Source organism: Hypomesus nipponensis, chromosome 7, assembly GCF_054491055.1.
Source record: "Hypomesus nipponensis isolate SF chromosome 7, ASM5449105v1, whole genome shotgun sequence".
NCBI lineage: Eukaryota > Metazoa > Chordata > Actinopteri > Osmeriformes > Osmeridae > Hypomesus > Hypomesus nipponensis.
This window is the reverse complement of record NC_140367.1, coordinates 935,715-958,041: the sequence shown is the minus strand read 5'-3', so window position 1 is coordinate 958,041 and position 22,327 is coordinate 935,715. Positions and strand designations below refer to the sequence as shown.

Sequence of the window (22,327 nt, the reverse complement as noted above, 5' to 3'; positions counted from 1 at the left end):
TCTCGGTCTGACAGAAGTAATTGAGGGGAAGGACCCAATTGAGTTTGAATTCCTGAGTTTCCCTAGCGACCAGAACAACACTGTTCTATCCGTCTTCACAGTGACGAATGTATCTTTAACGCGGATCGCAACGATAACCTCTGTCCTAAAAGCCAAGATAACGGACAGCGCCTATATCATTGACGAGTTTTAAGATTTGCCAGACGATTTAAGTGTGTCTTTAGACGCTTTCTAAAGAGAAACCAGATGTTAACACTGATAAACTTTTGACATGGCTCATTTCCAGCTTCCAACATCACAGGCTCGGGTAGTTAGCACGAGGCTGTCCCTGTACGGTCCGCGCGGCCTCTCTGACCTGCATTCCACCGTAAGCTTCCCGCCGTTTATTACGTTTCGGTGTGAGCTGGAATCTGTCTTCAAATTGGTCCGGATTAGACCAGGGCACTTTACCGCCGAGCTTCAAAAGAGCACCAAAAAAAATAGCAACGGGAAAGGAGTTCATCTAAAGCCGCTTCTGCCTCTGGAGCAGATCTGAATTGTTTCTGAAACAGGCACGATCCCTGACTCTCCGAGATAAAGACGTCTCGGTATTAACAGATAGAAAATAACATTCTTTTTGGCTCCATCTTTCAGACAGTGACACAATGACAGTTCAGAGCGGGGCGGATAAACGGATTCCGGGAAAGGTTACAGTGGGCCTGCAACCTCTTTTAGTGGGTCAGGTTACGGATGGACAACGGCGCGACCGTCGCCTTGGCGACCACAACCTCCCCGGGGCACGTGAAGGCAGGCAGGTAGTAGACAGGCAGGTAGGCTAGCCGTGTAAACAAGATGGCTGAAAAACGTATCAATATTTGGGGTAATTTCTCAAAGAGGATAATTAAAAGATAGTTCTATTAGGCTAGTAATTTTCAAATAGCCTAGGCCCTAGGCTACTACACAGACTTTACAGCGTCGTTAGTTTTCTGTCATCTTTCCTTCCCACTCTCCTCCAAACTCTCCGTTCTTATCTAGGCTACCACATCTCTCTGCCTCTCCCCGCCGTTGCCGTTACCGTGAATTATTCAGGTGCGGAGCAGTTGAGATGGTGCCGAGGGAGAATCAAGTGTCCATTCGCTGATAAAGAATCATACAGCGCCACCTGGTGGTAGTCTCGTGGAATTGCTAAAAATCAAATGATGTATAGGCCTACATACCTTATTTTAATGGTTATTTATTTTTAACAAAACTGTCGTTATCTTCGACTGGTTACTTTGAGATTGAAATCATTTAAACCAGATTGTATTTTTAATTCATATTCCTTTATACCTTCTCTTTCCTCTCTCCGCTCCTCCTCCTCTCTCCCTCCCTCCATCCCTTCAATGCCATAAGTAATTGTTCTTCCCTTTCCTTTCCCCTTTCCCATTTCACTCCTTCTCTCTCTCCTCCAACCCCTCTTCCCCTCATCCTTCTCTCCTCCAACCCCTCTTCCCCTCATCCTTCTCTCCTCCAACCCCTCCTCCCCTCCAAGCTCTTCTATAATTGACAAGTGTTAGTTGTGTAAGGAATGATTATGTAACAATCAGGGAAGGCTGGTTAGGGATTAAGAGTTGGTTTAATGAGTGTGGGGTGGGGGTTTAGGGAAGGTGTGTGTGTGGCGGGGGCATGGGTGTGTGTGTGTGTGTGTGGGGGGGGGGGGGGGCACAGTGTGTTTGACCTTGAGTCTGTACTGTGACGTTATCTTAATATTTCCAGTAATTTTCTAAACCAGTTCTCCAGCTACTAAGCCAGTTCTCCAGCTACTAAACCATTAGGTTACTGCACTGGTCGGTGTAAACATTTACACCATATTAATTTAGGAGTTACACAATTTCATTGTGTAAAGATAAATTCATACTAAGATCTCCTTACTACATTTAAATGAAATAAGTATACTATTTTTCCGCTTGAGCACATAGTCTAGCCAGAAATATAAGCTGATAAGAGGATAGCAAAGAAGGTGATATGAAATCTCGATTTAAATCTTTCCTTAATCTGGTATAATCTCAAAGGGCACTGCTTGTCCATATAAAGTGTAGAACTTGCTCTCGTGTTATTTGAATAGAGCAGATGTCTCTCTTTCTCTCTCTTTCTTTCTCTCTTTTCATCACTGTCCTTCTGTCTTCCTCCCCTTGTTACTTCTCTCTCCACCTCCCCTTCATTCCCCTCCCTCTCTCTGTCTCTCCCTCTCTCCCTCTCTGTCTCTCTCTCTTCCTCTCTGTCTCTCCCTCTCTTCCTCTCTGTCTCTCTCTCTTCCTCTCTGTCTCTCTCTCTTCCTCTCTGTCTCTCCCTCTCTTCCTCTCTGTCTCTCTCTCTCTCCCTCTCTGTCTCTCCCTCTCTGTCTCTCTCTCTTCCTCTCTGTCTCTCTCTCTTCCTCTCTGTCTCTCCCTCTCTCCCTCTCTGTCTCTCTCTCTTCCTCTCTGTCTCTCCCTCTCTTCCTCTCTGTCTCTCTCTCTTCCTCTCTGTCTCTATCTCTTCCTCTCTGTCTCTCCCTCTCTTCCTCTCTGTCTCTCTCTCTCTCCCTCTCTCTCTCTTCCTCTCTGTCTCTCTCTCTCTGTCTCTCTGTCTCTCTCTCTTCCTCTAGATCTGATTCTATCCTCTCTCGCTCTCCCTCCCTCCCAGTCTGTTTTGGCAGAGCCCAATAAAGGCTTTTAGACTGGAAATCTCTCCCTCTCTGTCCCCCTTAACCCCCTCCCCCTCTCTCCCAGCCATACCAGTCAGGTGACAGTGTTGTGATTGTACATGCACCATCTACGATGTTTTAAACTCAATATATATTTTCAACAACAAGGGAATCCACACACTTGTGGCCTACAAGATTCTTGTACTAAATGTCTACATGCCACCATCCTGGTTATTCAGACGGCTGAGCGGTTAGTGAGTGTGGCTATTAATCCAAAGGTTGCCGGTTGGATTTCCGGCTGTGCAAAATGACGTTGTGTCCTTGGGCAAGGCACTTCACCCTACTTGCCTCGGGGAGAATGTCTCTGTACTTACTGTAAGTTTCTCTGGGTAAGAGAGTCTGCTAAATGACTAAATGTAAATGAATGTACATCATGTGGCCTACCACGGTAGTTCTGTTCACATATTCGTTTTGCTCTGCACCGGCACATTACTACAACCCAACAGTCACAGTCAGACACGTATAGGGCCTATAGTAGCATGTGCATCTATGTAGTCAATCACTCAATAAGCCTAATAAAAACTGTAACCAGCTGTAGCTCAAGCGCTTCTTTTTTAACTGAACATCTCTATCCTGTTATTTGAGAGATGTCCTGCCGAATCAAGCTAGTATCGGTTCGTTTTTCTGTGAGGGTAGGATTATGTTTATAAACGGACCGAACCGCGTTTGATACCGGATCACAAACTCGGAAAAGTCCTCAGCGTCTCCTTTAAGAACGGAGTCACTGGCGTTGACGAAATCCTCCTGCTTATCTTATGCGTGTGAGTGAGTGTGTGTGTGTGTGTGTGAAAGGCGAGTGTGAGTGCTATGACACTAACGAGAGCAACGAGAACTAACGGTGCTGGCGTAGTCACGGAGACAGGGGTATTCTCGAGGGGGCAACTGGCATTTACAGAAAACCAAACAGAGGCTGGCCGAGGCAAACCGTTGCTTTGGTCTTCTGAAGAGGACGATATCAATGGAAGGTCTCCAACCATTTATGGCACAATAAGCGCTCGTGGTGGCAGGCGGGCTAACGGTAGGACGGGGGTGTTTTGAGCTGTTTAAATCAGCAGGTGCACGGGGGAACAACCGAAGACAATCTCGGTGTTAATGAAACTTCGCTACGATTTACGTGCTGGGTAAGGTGTCGTTTTTTTACATAATCATTTTACTGATCGTGTTAAAAAGGCCTGTTTGTTTTAGACTAGGTAGGTCATTTAATGCCAACTGCGGATTAGGAATATTTTCATAAATAGATGTGTCGTAGGCAATTTTATGATGACAGTTGATGGCATGTTACAGCGTAGTCTAATCATGTGTTGACAGATGTGAAAACGAGCTGAAAAACGGTATTGACAGGCGGAACACATGACAAGGTTTAATAGTTCAAATGAGTCCCGTGATAGAAACCCCCCGCGGACTCAACATTGTGAGACAGACTGTTGCTCACGCATGCTGCAAAGTCTCTACTGTCACGGTGTCAGTGATCGCGGGTTATGTTGATTAACGACAAGCTGTTTACACGCCGTGGTTAAGTTCAGGCCTAAGCTGTCGTTGTTGACAGCGAAACAAATGACAGTCACCGTCGCCTCCTTAACGCCGCCGCGGTCCCTGAGGCACGCGGGCAGGATCGGTCGTGTCAGTAGGAATGGAGCTGTCACGGAGCCACGATAACGTGGTTAACGGAGAGTTGTAGGCCGGGTGATGAGCTCAATCCTCGGTTGTGATTGTAAACCATGCGCGGTGGTCATAACAACCAGACAGACCCAGCTGACACTGTAGTCCCAGCACGGTTTAACATGACTAACTAGCAAGAACTGAGGTGGTGACTGGAGCAAAGTACACACACACACACACACACACACACACACACACACACACACACACACACACACACACACACACTGTGTCATTCTGACTAGGTTCCCACCCCAACATATGTGAACGTGCTCACACACTCATGACTCCCCCGACACACCTAGACCAGGAATAGGGTCAGGGTTGAAGGTGGGGTTAGGGGTCAGGAATAGGGTCAGGGTTGGAGGTGGGGTTATGGGTCAGGAATAGGGTCAGGGTTGGATCTTGGGTTAGGGGTCAGGAATAGGGTCAGGGTCAGAGCTGGGGTCAGGCAGGGTTAAGTCTCCTGTGAGGTGTGCTACAGAGAAGGAAGTCATGTTGTGTCATCAGAGTCACTCAGCTGGTCTCTTTATCCAGAGTCTGTTAAATCTTAATGAGTTAGGAGTGAAAGCCTTTCAGGTTAGCAGGATGTGTTTGTGTGGTGTGTGTATGCGTGGAGTGTGTGTGGTAGCGTGTGTGTGTTGCGTCTCCTGTTGGTATGACCCATTCTCCTCCATCCATTAGTGAGAGTGATGATATTGTGTTGAGGGATAGAGCTGTGTGTTCAGCTGAATGGATCAAGTCATGGATTAGGTCCAGCTGAAAGCTACAGAGAGCAGCTCGCTTCTGTGTGTGTGTGTGTGTGTATGAGTGTGACTGTGGGAGTTTGCATCAAGACCCTCCTGTTCTGACAGTAAAGTTGTACAATCTTGACTGTATCAGTGTGTGTGTTTTTCACACACCACAGCAGGTGTTTGAGGGGGGCCCAGTGTGTGAGGGGGGCCCAGTGTGTGAGGGGGCCCCAGCGTGTGAGGGGGGCCCAGTGTGTGAGGGGGGCCCAGTGTGTGAGGGGGGCCCAGTATGTGAGGGGGGCCCCAGCGTGTGAGGGGGGCCCAGTGTGTGAGGGGGGCCCAGTGTGTGAGGGGGCCCCAGTGTGTGAGGGGGGCCCCAGTGTGTGAGGGGGCCCCAGCGTGTGAGGGGGGCCCAGTGTGTGAGGGGGCCCCAGTGTGTGAGGGGGGCCCAGTGTGTGAAGGGGGCCAGTGTGTGAGGGGGGCCCAGTGTGTGAGGGGGGCCCAGTGTGTGAGGGGGCCCCAGTGTGTGAGGGGGCCCCAGCGTGTGAGGGGGGCCCAGTGTGTGAGGGGGGCCCAGTGTGTGAGGGGGCCCAGTGTGTGAGGGGGCCCAGTGTGTGAGGGAGGCCCAGTGTGTGAGGGAGGCACAGTGTGTGAGGGGGGCCCAGTGTGTGAGGGGGGCCCAGTGTGTGAGGGGGGCCAGTGTGTGAGGGAGGCACAGGAGTCTGACAAAGCGACTGCCCTCAGGTGTGTGAGCAGGTGTGTGAGCAGCTGTGTGTGTCCCTGCAGGCTTGCCGTACACCATGTCAAGGTAAGGCCGGGCCGGGCCTGGCTGAGCACCATGCTGAAGCGCCTGGACAAGATCCGCTTCAGAGGAAACAAGAGGGACGACATCCTGGACCTGGCCGAGTCGCCCAACGCCTCCGACAACGAGGACACGCCCCCTAGGACACGCCCCCCTCCCAGAGAGGCGGAAGACCTGAGAGATCCTGTAAGTGAGTGAGTGTGTGTGAGTCTATGAGTGTGTGTGTGAAAGAGTCTGTGTGTGTCTATGAGTGTGTGTGTGAAAGAGTCTGTGTGTGTCTATGAGTGTGTGTGTGTCAGGCAGGTTAAGGGCTGGGATGATTGTGTGTTGGGCATTGCATGCTGGGCCTTTTTACCTTTGATGTTTCTCACAAAGGTTTGACTGGCAAATACACAATCACACACACACAGACTTGTGGTGTTGACTCGCGTGTTTTCTTCTCGGAAGTGAGTTTTGACCTTTCTATCAATCCAGCATCAATACAAGTACACAACAGAGAGGTGTGTGCACGTGTGTGAGAGGTGTGTGCACGTGTGTGTGAGGTGTGTGCACGTGTGTGAGAGGTGTGTGCACGTGTGAGAGGTGTGTGCACGTGTGTGAGAGGTGTGTGCACGTGTGAGAGAGGTGTGTGCACGTGTGTGCACGTGTGTGAGAGGTGTGTGCACGTGTGAGAGGTGTGTGCACGTGTGTGAGAGGTGTGTGCACGTGTGAGAGAGGTGTGTGCACGTGTGTGAGAGGTGTGTGCACGTGTGAGAGGTGTGTGCACGTGTGTGAGAGGTGTGTGCACGTGTGTGTGAGGTGTGTGTACGTGTGAGAGGTGTGTGCACATGTGTGAGAGGTGTGTGCACGTGTGAGAGAGGTGTGTGCACGTGTGTGAGAGGTGTGTGCACGTGTGAGAGAGGTGTGTGCACGTGTGTGAGAGGTGTGTGCACGTGTGTGAGTAAGAGTGTGTGTGTTCCCTGGCTACTCTAATGAGCTTCATCATTGGTCGAGAGGATTACAGGAAGCTGGTTAATGAACACATGTGTTTACTCACTCATGTGCCCACTCCTGCTGCTCTGACTACAGGGAATGGAGGGATGAGGGCAGGGAGGGATGAGGGCAGGGAGGGATGAGGGGAGGGAGGGAAGGATGAGGGGAGGGAGGGATGAGGGGAAGGAGGGATGAAGGGAGGGATGAGGGGAGGGAGGGATGAGGGCAGGGAGGGATGAGGGGAGGGAGGGAAGGATGAGGGGAGGGAGGGATGAGGGGAAGGAGGGATGAAGGGAGGGATGAGGGGAGGGAGGGATGAGGGGAGGGAGCGATGGAGGGAGGGAGGGATGAGGGGAGGGAGGGATGAGGGGATGGAGGGATGAGGGGAGGGAAGGAGGGATGAGAGGAGGGAGGGATGAGGGGAGGGAGGAAGGGAGCATGACACTACATACTCCTTGCTCTTCCTCAGTGTAGGGTTAAGGTGAGGGTTAGGGTTAGGGTTAGGGTGAGAGTGAGGGTGAGGGTGAGGGTTAGGATTCTGAGACTGCAGGGGCAAGACATGTCTGGGAGTGTCTGTGTGGGAATATACAAACAGGTTGTGTGTGTAAGTGTGTGTATCTTGTTCCTGTCTGTGTATGCCTTCTCTGTCAGAGATAGGGATAAATATCACCCTCAGTACAGCACTGGTGAGTCACAGTCAGAAAACCAAGAATAACCCAGCTACCAACACACACACATTCTCTGAGAGATGCTTCTCCCCTTGGAACTCTCTCTCTCCCTCTGTCACCCTCCTCTCCCTCCTCCCCCTCTCCCTCCCTCCCCCTCTCTCTTCCTCTGTCACACTATAATTTCTACATTCTCTGAGAACCCTGAAAGCTCTGTTTGATGTCTCCTAAACAAGGAGTCTCTCTCTCTCTCTCTCTCTCTCTCTCTCTCTCTCTCTCTCTCTCTCTCTCTCTCTCTGTCTTGATATTAAAGATTACAGAACAATACAATGAGACCTGCTGTGTGTGTGGCTGGCTGGCTGCAGGGAGGAAAGCTGCTGCAGAGTGTGTGTGTGTGTGTGTGTGTCAGTTAAAGGGACACCCTACTCTTGATCGCTGGTATGCTGAACCTGCATTGGCTCACACAAGCAACTGCAGCTCTCTCTCCTCTCCCCCCTTCCTCTCCTTCCTTCCCCCCTCTCCTCTCATTCCCCTCCTCTTCCTCCCCTCCTCCTCTCCTGTCCTCCCTCCGTCTCACTCTGCCGTTATTTTTCTATCGTCAATCTCCTCTCCATCTATTTTTCCTTAGTTCATCTTGTCTTTTCTTCAGCTATTCCTCTGTCTCGTTTGCACACGCGCACGCACACACACCCGCCTGCATGCTGTGTGTGACGTCCTTAGTCAGCGCTGTGAGTCATCAGTGTTGTTGCTGCTAGATTAGAGGGCAGAAGGGATTCCTCTCCTCCTCGCTCTTCATCCCAGGAGGGAGACCGTCCAGCCCTGTGAGTCACGTCTGTGGTGTTGATAGTGTGTTTGTGTTGAGAGTGTGTTTATGTTGATAGTGTGTTTGTGTTGAGAGTGTGTTTATGTTGATAGTGTGTTTGTGTTGATAGTGTGTTTGTGTTGAGTGTGTTTGTGTTGAGAGTGTGTTTGTGTTGATAGTGTGTGTGGTGTGGAGTGTGCGGTGTGTGTGTGAAGTGCGGTGTGTCTTGACTGTGATGTGTGTATGTGGAGTGTGTTTGAGTGGACAGTGTGTGCATATTGTGTGCAGAAGTACAGATACTCAGGTAGAAGTACTGATACTCATGTTCTAAAAGGTCAAAGTTGAAGTGCTCAGTACACTTTCTCTCAAGTTAAAGTAAAGAAGTGTGGGCTCTGACATGTTCTAAAGTAACCAGGTAGCCATTACTAGTTGTTAGATGATATTCTGTCGGAGGATGGGCCAAGGAAAGCACCACAATGAAAGAGTTGACTTTGTTTATTAATCGAGCTGTTCAGATCAGGTCACCACAACAGGCAGAGTGGTTGGCATGACTGACTAACATGTCTCTCAGATGGACATTATATACATGAGCTGGACAGTACAAATATAGTAACCACCAAAACATGTCCTTAAACGGTACACATTACACAACTTAAGGCACAGGATAACAACATGCAAGTGATGTGGTCATAGCTCATCGTTAATACTGTTTTCTGCATGTTGCTCTTTCTGCAGGTTAAAGTGCACATTCTCCAATCTATATGTGTATTGTCACTAGCCCACTGCGTGACCGAGACAACCTCACATATGTATCGAAAACAAATTGAAACTCTTTCTGATACACACAAGACAACACAACATCACTTTTTCAAAACCTTTTTTCAACAAAAAATATTTGGGACCTTTCCAAACTTCATTTTGTATTTAAAATGTCTTACATTTGTTTAGATTAGAGGACAGGAGGACTTGACACAGGAGGTTAGGGTTAGACTTGACACAGGAGGACTTCCCATTGAGAACAGAGAATCATAAAACAGAGTTGATTAAAGAAGAGCAGAGTACAATAGAGTACAATAGAGTACAATAGAGTACAATAGAGTACAATAGAGTACAATAGCGTATAGTGGAGTCCTCATCAGTGAGGCAAACCTTTTTTAGATTATTTTTTCAACTTTTCAAAACTTTTTTTTTCTCCACACAACATGACAAAGTAAAACTTATTTTTCTTGTTGCCTTCTGCCTTGCTCCATGGTAGCTTCATAGTCTAACAGCTATTTTTCTGTGTGTGATAGCCAGGAAAAATAAATAATAATGATCATGCCACCAAATACAGATTAAAACATAAGTAACAAGCCTGGCTTTAAAATGTAATAAGTAAAAGTACAGATATTTGTTTAAAAAATATAAGGAGTGAAAGTTAAAAGTTGTCTGAAAAATAAATTGTGAAGTAAATACTGATACCAGAAAAATATACTTAAGTACAGTAACAAAGTATTTGTACTTTGTTATTTCCCATCTCTGATTGTGTGTTTGCTTAGAGTGAGTTCATAGTGTTTGCTTAGTGTGTTTTCGTAGTGTATGTTTTAAAAAAACATTTTCTTCTGTATCTGCATGTGTGTGTGTGTGTGTGCAGGCTGGTTCAGGAGCTCTCATGGCTGCTGCCATCCAGGACTTCCAGAGGACTGAGTCTGACCGTCTCAGCGAGGTCAAGGGTCACCTAGAGATAGCCTTACTGGAGAAGCACTTCCTGCGTGAGTAAACAACTACACCCGGATGGCCATGTGTTGAGCTGCTCTATGTTGAGCTGCTCTATGTTGAGCTGCTCTATGTTGAGCTGCTCTATGTTGAGCTGTTCTATGTTGAGCTGTTCTATGTTGAGCTGTTCTATGTTGAGCTGCTCTATGTTGAGCTGCTCTATGTTGAGTTGTTCTATGTTGAGCTGTTCTATGTTGAGCTGCTCTATGTTGAGCTGCTCTATGTTGAGCTGCTCTATGTTGAGTTGTTCTATGTTGAGCTGTTCTATGTTGAGCTGCTCTATGTTGAGCTGCTCTATGTTGAGCTGTTCTATGTTGAGCTGCTCTATGTTGAGCTGCTCTATGTTGAGCTGCTCTATGTTGAGCTGTTCTATGTTGAGCTGTTCTATGTTGAGCTGTTCTATGTTGAGCTGCTCTATGTTGAGCTGCTCTATGTTGAGCTGCTCTATGTTGAGCTGCTCTATGTTGAGCTGTTCTATGTTGAGCTGCTCTATGTTGAGTTGTTCTATGTTGAGTTGTTCTATGTTGAGCTGCTCTATGTTGAGCTGCTCTATGTTGAGCTGTTCTATGTTGAGCTGCTCTATGTTGAGCTGCTCTATCTTGAGTTGTTCTATGTTGAGCTGCTCTATGTTGAGCTGCTCTATGTTGAGCTGCTCTATGTTGAGCTGCTCTATGTTGAGCTGCTCTATGTTGAGCTGCCATGTGTTGGATTTTGTGGAGAGAGAGGACATGCTAGGTTGAGAACGCACACTGAGAGGGAATCCATGTTCTCTTAGACTTCATCGAACAAGCTCTTGTCGTTCTCTCCCTTCCTCTCTTGCTTTCTCTCTCTTTCCCCATTTTCTATCTTTCTGCTATTTGTGGCAGCACTGGACCATGAGAATCCATTAACTATTATCTCCTCTCTTCCCCCCCTTTTCCTCCTCCTACCCTCTCCTGTCCTCCTTCCTCTCCTCCCTCCTTTTCCTCCTCCTACCCTCTCCTGTCCTCCTTCCTCCCCTCCTCTCTCCTCTCCTCTCTGATAGACAAGGTCATGCAGGGTTATAGAACTCTTACGGAAGTGTTTGTTGTCAGACAGCAGGTCTGTAGTTCTCAGTCAGAACAGCTCTCTCTCCCCACGTCAGCAACACTGCCGGGTAATAGGATTGTGTGAGCAGGGACAGAGAGTACTTTGTTAGGTAGGGTTGTGTTGCGTATGGTAGGTAGGTACAGCCTGTAGCATGAGGAGCTCTTTGCTACCTCCACACACATGGTAGCAGTGTACACCCACACAGTAGAACACACAGGAAAACATCTTCCTCCCTTGTCTTTTCGCCTCTCTCTCCATCTTTATCTCTTCCTCCCCCCTCTCTCCGCCTCCCTCTCCCTCTCCATCTCTTCCTCTCCCCTTTCTCTCTCCCTCTCTCATCTTCTCTCTCTCCTGCTTTTCCCCTTTCCCTCTCCTCCTCTCTTCCCCCTGTCCTCCCCTGCTCCCCCTCTCCCCCTCTCCCCCTCTCCTCCCCTCCTCTCCTCCCCTCTCCTCTTCTCCTCCCCCTCTCCTCCTCTTCTCTCCTCCCCCTCTCCTCCCCCTCTCCTCCCCTGCTCCCCCTCTCCTCCCCTCTCCTCCCCTGCTCTCTGGCTGCAGGGTTGTGTGTGATAAGGGACACAGCACAATGATGGTGTAAATTATGTAAGGCTGTGTAGCTGAGGCTGGTCGACTCCATCATGTACCCTCCCTGCTATGCTGCTTCCTGTTCTCCCTATGAGAGAGAGAGGCCAGAGAGAGAGGGAGAGAGGCCAGGGAGAGAGAGAGGCCAGGGAGAGATGCCAGGGAGAGAGAAAGAGGCCAGGGAGAGAGAGAGGCCAGGGAGAGAGAGGCCAGGGAGAGAGAGAGGCCAGGGAGAGAGAGAGGCCAGGGAGAGAGAAGCCAGGGAGAGAGAGAGGCCAGGGAGAGAGAGAGAGAGGCCAGGGAGAGAGAGAGGCCAGGGAGAGAGAGAGAGGCCAGGGAGAGAGAGAGAGATGCCAGGGAGAGAGAGAGAGGCCAGGGAGAGAGAGAGAGGCCAGGGAGAGAGAGAGGCCAGGGAGAGAGAGAGGCCAGGGAGAGAGAGAGGCCAGGGAGAGAGAGAGGCCAGGGAGAGAGAGAGAGAGGCCAGGGAGAGAGAGAGAGGCCAGGGAGAGAGAGAGAGAGGCCAGGGAGAGAGAGAGGCCAGGGAGAGAGAGAGGCCAGGGAGAGAGAGAGGCCAGGGAGAGAGAGGCCAGGGAGAGAGAGAGAGAGGCCAGGGAGAGAGAGAGAGGCCAGGGAGAGAGAGAGAGAGAGAGAGAGAGCAGGCAGCAGGTTTCTCTGATAAAGGAGTCTTTGTCTCAGCGCTAAAGAGAAGCACAGCTCACACTGTACTTTAGCTTTCATCTGTGTTCTTAAACTGCAGATTACACATACATTCACACAAACACACGCACAATGACCACAGTATGTGTGTGCTGGGCTAGGCTGTGCTGGGCTGACCTCAGTAGGTCTGGCTGCCGTCCGAAGCAGCAGCCCCAGACAGCTCAGGACGACCACATGTGCTGCTGTGCTGCTGGGATGGATATGATCACAGCTACATGATCTCCTGGATGCAGAGGAGCCAGAGGAGCCGCAGGACTGGAGCTGGGCTGGTGTATGTGTATGTGTGTGTGTGTGTGTGAGAGATGGACTTCAGTAACCAGGATTTAGAGTTGCTGTTTGATGGAGTAGCTGGCAGGATCAAGAGTCACAAGAGCAGCCTGAGTAAGAAAGCTAACTCTTTCTCTCTCTCTCTCTCTCTCTCTCTCTCTCTCTCTCTCTCTCTCTCTCTCTCTCTCTCTCTCTCTCTCTCTCTCTCTCTCTCTCTCTCTCTCTCTCTCTCTATCTCTATCTGTATTTATCTTAAATCTCTATCGATCTTGTTCTATATCTTCTATATCTCTCTATTTCTTGCTATCTCCGTTTGCATATGTGTGTGTGTGTGTGTGTGTGTGTGTGTGGAGCCTCTGTGTAGCTGGTGGTCAGATGATGACATGAGGACTAACAGTGCGTGACTGTCTGAAGACTCCCTCAGTTAGCAGGAAGACATGGAGGAGAGGAGAGAGGGATGGAGGAAAGGAGAGAGGGATGGAGGAGAGGAGAGAGGGATGGAGGAGAGGAGAGAGGGATGGAGGAAAGGAGAGAGGGATGGAGGAAAGGAGAGAGGGATGGAGGAAAGGAGAGAGGAATGGAGGAGAGGAGAGAGGGATGGAGGAGAGGAGAGAGGAATGGAGGAGAGGAGAGAGGGTTGGAGGAGAGGAGAGAGGAATGGAGGAGAGGAGAGAGGGATGGAGGAGAGGAGATAGGGATGGAGGAGAGGAGAGAGGGATGGAGGAGAGGAGAGAGGAATGGAGGAGAGGAGAGAGGGATGGAGGAAAGGAGAGAGGGATGGAGGAGAGGAGAGGAGAGGAGAGAGGGATGGAGGAGAGGAGAGAGGAATGGAGGAGAGGAGAGAGGAATGGAGGAGAGGAGAGGAGAGGAGAGAGGGATGGAGGAGAGGAGAGAGGAATGGAGGAGAGGAGAGAGGGATGGAGGAGAGGAGAGAGGAATGGAGAAGGGGAGAGAGATGAAGAAGACAACAGGGAGGAGAGAGGGATGAGAGGAGAGAGATGGAGTAGAGGACAGGAATGAAAAGAAGAGAGGGGTGGAGGGATAATCTTAGGAATGTCAAACCCAGAGGTGTGTCAACTCTGCTATCCCACAATGCAGTTCTCCAGTCAGCTGTGTTTCTAATAGGCTTACTAGCAGGACAACACTAAGCTACTTAACCCACCCTGACCCTGCAGCCTCTGTCACACACACACACACACACACACACACTCTCCCTCACACACACACAGATGATGACGATGTCATAGTAACGACTATAATAATAATGATGATGATGATGATGATGGGGGTGTGTGTGTCTGTGTGTGCCCCAGAGGAGGAGCTGAGGAAGTTAAGGGAGGAGGTCAATGTTGACACCCTGAAACAGGAGCTGGAGAGAGAGAGAGGACGAAGACTGGACCTGGAACAGAAGATGAACGAGGTCCTCAAATCCAGGTGACAGAGATGATCCATCTCTCTTCTTTCCCCCTCTCTCTCTCCCCTGCCCCCTCCCCTCCCTCTCCCCCTCTCTCTCTCCCCTGCCCCCTCCCCTCCCTCCCTCCCTCTCTCTCTCCCCTGCCCCCTCCCCTGCTCCCTCCCTCCCTCCTTCCCTCCCTCCCTCCCTCCCTCCCTCCCTCCCTCCCTCCCTCCCTCCCTCCCTCCCTCCCTCCCTCCCTCCCTCCCTCCCTCCCTCCCTCCCTCCCTCCCTCCCTCCCTCCCTCCGTCCTTGTCTCTGATTATATTTAGACTTGTCAACAGCCTGATGGCACAATTCCTCAAGGAGCCTGTGTGTGTGTATGTATGTGTGTGTTTGTGTTAGGTTGGAAGACTCCCCGCCCCTCCCCCCCAGGAAAGCCCCGCCCCCCTCTGCCAATGGTGCAGGTAAGTGTGTGTGTGTGTGTGTGTGTGTCAACCAAGCGGTCAAACTATATTTGCAGATGGGTGGAATGGAGGGTGGTATTTATGGAAATGGGCTACATTGTAGATCAACTCATCTAGGGCAGACAGCCCTCGGTGCTACAAAAAGCATGTGTGTGTGTGTGTGTGTGTGTGGGGGGGGGGGGCTTGGTGACTAATTTAGGTTAATGGGAGTCTGCTATTAAACCTGATTGAAACACTGTTAACTGGTTGAGCTAACCATATCTCCCCCCTCTCTCTGTCACTGTCCCCCCCTCTCTCTGCCTGTAGGGGAGGGTGTGTGCTCGCGGCTGCAGAAGTGGCTGTGTGAGCGTGTGGGTGTTTACATGGAGGACTTCCACTTCCAGCCAGAGGAGAGCACTGTGGAGACTGAGGAGCCACTCAGTGCCAAGAGGTGAGGAGGAGGGGGGGGGGGGGGCAGGGGGGAGGGCAGGGGGAGGGAGAAAAAAAGAAACAGAGAGAGAGAGGAGAGCATGTGGTGTGTGTTTTCAGAGACAGACAGACAGACAGGTCAGTTGGTCTGGATCTCCAGCCTGCTGTGTATCACAGTGTTTCTGCTCTCTGCTGGTGGGCCAGGAGAACTGCATCGTCATGTCCAGAGCTCTCCTGCTAGTGATGCCTTTATCCAGAACATACTAGGAGGGTTTGAACCTGCACCCTCTAGTCTGCTGTTTGTGCTTTCTCCCCAGACAGAGAGCATGTCTCTCTCTCTCTCTCTCTCTCTCTCTCTCTCTCTCTCTCTCTCTCTCTCTCTCTCTCTCTCTCTCTCTCTCTCTCTCTCTCTCTCTCTCTCTCTCTCTCTCTCTCTCTCTCTCTCTCTCTCTCTCTCTCTCTCTCTCTCTCTCTGCTCTCTCCTCTCCCAGGGTAACAGAGAGCATGTTTGTAACTCTCTCTCTGCTCTCTAAACTCCCAGGTTAACAGAGAGCATGTTTGTAACTCTCTCTCTGCTCTCTAAACTCCCAGGTTAACAGAGAGCATGTTTGTAACTCTCTCTCTGTTCTCTAAACTCCCAGGGTAACAGAGAGCATGTTTGTAACTCTCTCTCTGCTCTCTAAACTCCCAGGGTAACAGAGAGCATGTTTGTAACTCTCTCTCTGCTCTCTAAACTCCCAGGGTAACAGAGAGCATGTTTGTAACTCTCTCTCTGCTCTCTAAACTCCCAGGTTAACAGAGAACATGAGACGACTCAGTAAGTACCTCTTCCTGTGTTCATCATATAGTCTCTCACCCGGCCTGCCTCCAGAGGCAGTCTGTCACCGGGCCTGCCTCCAGAGGCAGTCTGTCACCGGGCCTGCCTCCAGAGGCAGTCTGTCACCGGGCCTGCCTCCAGAGGCAGTCTGTCACCGGGCCTGCCTCCAGAGGCAGTCTGTCACCGGGCCTGCCTCCAGAGGCAGTCTCTCACCCGGCCTGCCTGTTTCAGAGCGAGGGGCTCGTCCGGTCACCAACTTCATGAGGAACCTGTCAGCCCTGTCCAACTGGCACTCTGTCTACACCTCTGCTTTTGCATTCATCGTGAGTATCTCTCTATCCTGTTACTCTCTCTGTCTCTCCTGTTACCCTCCCTCTCTTGTTACTTTACGTGTGTGTGTGTGTGTGTGTCAGATCTACATGAACGCGGCGTGGCATGGTTGGGCCATCCCCATGTTGCTGTTCCTGGCCATCCTGAGGCTCTCCCTCAACTACCTCATCTCCAGGTAACCATGGTGACCACAGGTCACGTGACCACGTAACACCCCCCCCCCCCCCCCCCGGGTCACGTGACCATGTCCTGACGTCATCACTTTGAGATGTGGTAATGTGATGATGATGTTACTAGAATGGAGCAGGGTTTTGCTGATCCTTTTGGAAAGTTCAAAGTTTCATTCTCCATATATCTCTCTCTCCAGAGGATGGAGAATTCAGTGGAGTATTGTACCTGAAGTCTCGGAGCCAGTGGTAAGAAACACTCGCGTCACTCCACTTCCTGTCCATCCATATCTCCACAGGAAGTGGACATTTCTACTTCCTGTGCTGGTGTGGTGCAGTGACCCGTTTTGTTGTAAACTGTAGGAGCCTGCGAAGGAAGACCTGACCGTGTCTGAGAAGTTCCAGCTGGTCCTCGATGTAGCGCAGAAAGCACAGGTACCCTAACCCCACCATGTACCCTAACCTACCTAACCTTACCCTACCATATACCCCACCGTGTACCCTAACCTACCTTACCTAACCCCACCATATACCCTAACCTACCTTACCTAACCCCACCATATACCCTAACCTACCTTACCTTACCCTACCATATACCCCACCATATACCCTAACCTACCTTACCTAAGCCGACCATACTCCCACCATGTACCCTAACCTACCTTACCTAACCCTACCATACTCCCACCATGTACCTACCTTACCTAACCCGACCATACTCCCACCATGTACCCTAACCTACCTTACCTAACCCGACCATACTCCCACCATATACCCTAACCTACCTTACCTAACCCGACCATACTCCCACCATGTACCTACCTTACCTAGATACCCGACCATACTCCCACCATGTACCTACCTTACCTAACCCTACCATACTCCCACCATGTACCTACCTTACCTAACCCGACCATACTCCCACCATGTACCCTAACCTACCTTACCTAACCCGACCATACTCCCACCATATACCCTAACCTACCTTACCTAACCCTACCATACTCCCACCATGTACCTACCTTACCTAGATACCCGACCAGATCCTGTCCCTGCTGGAACCCAGTGTTTGATGTTCATGATGATGTCACTTGGTGCTTACATCTTTTCTCGTGTCCTAGAACCTCTTTGGGAAGATGTCCGACGTTTTGGAGAAAATCAAAAAGTAAGTCAGAGTGATTCACCACCATGTGTCACTGAATCACTTGAATATTGAATCACTTGACTAATGAATCATTGTATCACAAAATCACTGTCATGGAATCACTGTTTCAGAGTCACCAAATAATGTAATCAATGTCAGTAAATCATTGAATCATAGTCAGTAAATCATTGAATAATTATACAGTTGAATGAGACATTGTGAGAGATTGCAGACATGACAACTTTGTGTCTGACTGTCTAGACTCTCCATGAACACTGAATAACTACCTGTAGACAACAGAATAAACAACCTGTAGACAACAGAATAAACGACCTGTAGACAACAGAATAAACGACCTGTAGACAACAGAATAAACGACCTGTAGACAACAGAATAAACGACCTGTAGACAACAGAATAAACGACCTGTAGACAACAGATCTTACCTCTTTCTCTGGGTGTGTCTTTGTGTTTCTGTGTGTACCTGCGTGTGTGTGTGTGTGGGTCTGCTTGTGTGTGTGTGTGTGTGGGTCTGCTTGTGTGTGTGTGTGGGTCTGCTTGTGTGTGTGTGTGTGTGTCAGCCTGTTCATGTGGGTGCAGCCAGAGATCACCCAGAAGCTCTACGTGGCTCTGTGGGTGGCCTTCATCTCCTCCTGTCTGCTGCCCTACAAACTGGTGGGCTTCATGATGGGTGAGGACACACAGGCAGGCACACACACAGAGACACACACAGTCTCTCACAAACACTCTTTCTGTCTCTTACACACACACACAGCCCAGAGTATTCCTTAACATTGTGAATATTTAATCCTGTTTAAAGTGAATCTATGGTCACACAGACAATCCCTCTTTCTCTCTTTCAATTCCTATTGACCTAACTTACTGTATCTTACAGTATCTTACTGTGTCTTACTGTGTCTTACTGTATCTTACCCCCTCCCTCCCTCCGCCAGGCCTGTATGCTGGGGTCAAGTTCTTCATCGTTGACTTCCTGTTTAAGAGCTGTCCCAAGCTGAGAGACAAGTACGACACTCCCTACATGGTGTGGAACCTGCTGCCCACAGACCCCCAGCTGAAAGAGCGCTCCAATGCCACCGTGGGGTCCCGGAGGGTGAGACACACACACAGCAAGCACATACACCAAGCACATACACACACAGACACATGCACACACACACACACGTATACAAATGTAATCATCTGATACAGATTAGACTGAGACCACCCGAGAGAGGAAGAGAAGCGGGGGAGGGAGAGAGAGGGGAGAGCGAGAGGGAGGGAGGGAGGGAGGGAGGGAGGGGAGAGAGGGAGGGAGGGAGGGAGGGAGGGGAGAGAGGGAGGGAGGGAGGGAGGGAGGGAGGGAGGGAGGGGAGAGAGGGAGGGAGGGAGGGAGGGAGGGAGGGGAGAGAGGGAGGGAGGGAGGGAGGGAGGGAGGGAGGGAGGGAGGGAGGGAGGGAGGGAGGGAGGGAGGGAGGGAGGGAGGGGAGAGAGGCAGGCAGGGGAGAGAGGGAGGGAGGGGTAGAGAGAGAGAGGGGAAAGAGAGGTGGGGGGGAGAGAGAGAGGTGGGGGGGAGAGAGAGGTGGGGGAGAGAGGAGGAGAGAGAGAGAGAGAGAGAGAGAGAGAGAGAGAGAGAGAGAGAGAGAGAGAGAGAGAGAGAGAGAGAGAGAGAGAGAGAGAGAGAGAGAGAGAGAGAGAAAAAGGGACAGGTATGGAGGGAGAGAGACAAAGGGAGGGAGGAATAAGGGGAGAGGGAAGAACACAGCGAGAGGGATAAGGAGAAAAAAGTGTGTGTGTTCTACTGTGTGTGTGTGGGTGTGTGTGTGTATGGGTGTGGGGGCTGTAGTGACCGCCACGTGTTCTGTTTTTCTCTCTCAGCTGTCTGCTTGTGAGAAGGTAGGGAGAGACTGTTACCTAGTACCTGTGTGTGCACCAGCTTACCTCAGACTGGGTGTGTGTGCGTGTATGTGTGTTTGTGTGTGTGTGTGGGTGGGACAGAGTTGGTAGCCCTTGTGGAAGTACAGATGTTTCAATCCTGTAGGGTTATACCTGGAGTAGATTAGAACCCTCGCTATAGACTCTAGAACAATGTACCTTTAACAAGGACTAAATAGGCTCTTAGCACACCTTGACTAGACTAGAACATACCTCAGGAACTGTTCTAGAATGATGTTCCATCCCCAAGGACTAGCCTAGAACCCTTGAAGACCTGGACTAGACCAAACTAGAACCATACAACTCCTCTAGAACTATATTTTAGTACTTTGTTCTCATCTAACTCTGTCAGATCAATCCTTTCTCACCCTCAAGGAAAATCATCTGGTAAGATTTTCTAAAGACACTGTTCTTCATCTATATATAATATATATAATCTCCTAGTAACAGATGCATATTAACAAGTGTATATTAGTAACAGGTGCATATTAACAAGTGTATACTAGTAACAGGTGCATATTAACAAGTGTATACTAACATCCTTCCCAGGGGGCCTTGCTTGCCAGAGCATGCTAACAGGAAGTCCCAGCATCCAGCAGCATGCCCTCATTGGCTGAATGGTTATCTGTAGCCCCCCGCCCCCCCCCCCCCCCCCACCCACCCCCAGCGCATTGACTCCACGCCATGCCCCTCCCCACCTGCAGAGGGAGCCAGTGAGAGTAGAGAAGGGGGATTTCTAGACGTCCACACTAACAGTGTGTGTGTGTGTGTGTGTTGTGTGTGTGGGGCTAGAAGGGGACTTGCTCTGCGCTTTGCACGAGGCGCCACCTCCAAAGGTGCTCCACGATGAAGATGCTGATGAGATTGATGATGAAGACAGGAGTTGTACCTGGTTGACATGAATATTGTCATAGTCAAAGAACATGATGAAGTCTTTTCATTCTCCTCACCTCCTCCTCCTCTTTCACCTCCTCCTCTTCTTCCTCCTCCGCCTCCCCACCTCCTCCTCCTCACCTCCTCCTCCTCACCTCTTCCTCCTCCCTCTCCCCCTTCTCTTCCTCCTCCTCCCTCTCCTCCCCCTCCTCCTCCTCCTGTCTCCAGATCCAGCCGGTGGTGTCCAGGAGCAGTCTGGCTGCAGTGCCGTGTGGTCTGACCAGAGAAGAAGAGAACTCCCGCACCCACAGCACCAAGAAGGGAGCCTTCCACGAGGTGTTCAGCCTCCCGGACACAGAGCGCCCCCTGGCGGGTGAGACGTGTTACTGCAGCAGGGCACAGAGACTGTGTTGTGTGTGTGTGTGCTAACGATGCTCTCTCTCTTTCTGTAGTGTGTGAGAACGGCTGGAGGTGCTGTCTGATCAACAGAGACAGGAAGATGCCAACAGACTACATCAGAAACGGAGTGCTCTACGTCACAGAAGGGTCAGTACAGGGTCAGGGGTCAGTACAGGATCAGGGGTCAGTACAGGGGTCAGGGGTCAGTACAGGGTCAGGGGTCAGTACAGGGGTCAGGGGTACCTGGTGATGGGCAAAAGAAAGGGAATTACAGTATCCACCTCTCTCTCTTTCTCTCCTCCCCCCTCCCCTCCTGCTCTCCCCCCTCCCCTCTCCTCTGTTCAGCTATCTCTGCTTTGAGAGCTCCAGCTCCAGATCTGGTCCCTCTAAGAAGAATAAAGTCATCAAGCTGGTGGACATCACTGACATACAGAAGGTGTGTGTGTGTCTGTGTCACTCCTCCTGCACCTAATCTAATACTGCCATCTTTGTGTTGCCCCTTTTGTGGATTTCTAATTTCATTAGTAACTTCTTTCTCTCAGTACAAGGTTCTGTCTGTTCTTCCTGGTTCTGGGATGGGCATCTCCATAGCAACTCCTTCCACACAGAAGGTAGGTGGATCTGTCTCCTCCTTCCTCTCCTCTTTCTTCCCCTCTTCCATCTCTGAAGTATAAAAATAAGTTTATTGGAAAAAACAATCTGGTCCATGACGAGTCAGTCCTGTTGACGTTCCCCCTGCTGTGGTGTCCAGCCCCTGGTGTTTGGAGCCATGATCCACAGAGACGAGGCTTTCGAGGCCATCTTCACCCAGTACATGAAGATCATGACCACCAGCAGGCCTCCAGGGAACCCTGAGCTCTAGCTGGCCGTGTCCCACTGAGGGAGCCCCGGGATGGGCTTCAGATCTGCGGCACCCCCCTCCCCCTCTCTGGATCTCCCTGCTTTGAAGGATATAGTGCACTCTCTCTGAGTTAGTGAGAGTGTGTGTGTGTGTGTGTGTGTGTGTGTGACAAGGAGGGTCAGAGGGACTTTTATATCAAATATGTCTCATCATTAGCTGGAGGCTGGATCTCCCTGGTTCCTTCTCATTTACTGTCCGTGAGTGTGTGTGTGTGTGTGTGTGTGTGTTTTCACACTCACCAGATAATCTCTGATCTCTGTAGTCTCACCGGTTCTGCTTCCTGTGTTACGTCAGTGTTACGGTTCCACCTGCTTCTTTCTGGTTCTGTCACTGCGTTCCTGTTGTGCTGTACACTGTGACTGTTTATCCATTAGCACCCACACAGAACCTTTCAGTTAGGAACCTGCTGCTGTTGTCCCTGGAGACACACACACACACACAGTTATGCACACACACACACGCTCACCTCAGCCAGTATGCTTCACAACAGGTGTCTTTCAGTCTGTCCTGCTGGTTGGTGTGTTGTGAAGAGTGTTTAAATGCCTTTACTTTTGTCGAGACATTGTTGTTGTTTTGGTAACAAACACCCAGTAGAAGAGGAGGATAGTCCAGGCTCAGATCATCCTCAGAGCTCTCTGGTACTACAGCAGAACAGCTGTGGGAGACAGTGGGAGAGAGACATTGTCGTGTTCATGCCTCTCTCTCTCTCTCTCTCTCTCTCTCTCTCTCTCTCTCTCTCTCTCTCTCTCTCTCTCTCTCTCTCTCTCTCTCTCTCTCTC

General features: G+C 50.3%; 1 protein-coding gene across 5 annotated transcripts; it reads left to right on the top strand.

Moving 5' to 3' along the window:
• The first annotated feature begins 3,480 nt into the window (after nucleotides 1–3,480).
• gramd4a (GRAM domain containing 4a) lies at nucleotides 3,481–22,327 on the top strand. Of its 5 annotated transcripts, XM_084701582.1 has the most exons (20): nucleotides 3,482–3,822; nucleotides 5,878–6,079; nucleotides 9,966–10,083; nucleotides 14,032–14,152; nucleotides 14,517–14,578; nucleotides 14,885–15,008; nucleotides 15,778–15,803; nucleotides 16,035–16,126; nucleotides 16,217–16,308; nucleotides 16,501–16,549; nucleotides 16,664–16,735; nucleotides 17,422–17,465; nucleotides 18,025–18,134; nucleotides 18,397–18,554; nucleotides 19,319–19,336; nucleotides 20,477–20,621; nucleotides 20,701–20,794; nucleotides 20,993–21,083; nucleotides 21,190–21,258; nucleotides 21,399–22,327. In XM_084701582.1, the coding sequence occupies exons 1-20, from the start codon at nucleotides 3,794–3,796 to the stop codon at nucleotides 21,507–21,509; spliced, it is 1,827 nt and encodes a 608-aa protein (XP_084557708.1). In that variant the 5' UTR covers nucleotides 3,482–3,793; the 3' UTR covers nucleotides 21,510–22,327. The 5 variants fall into 5 exon arrangements, with proteins under 5 accessions (XP_084557705.1, XP_084557708.1, XP_084557707.1 ...); XM_084701579.1 differs by lacking the exon at nucleotides 15,778–15,803 and having other exon boundaries at nucleotides 3,481–3,822; nucleotides 15,835–16,126; XM_084701583.1 differs by lacking the exon at nucleotides 19,319–19,336 and having other exon boundaries at nucleotides 3,484–3,822.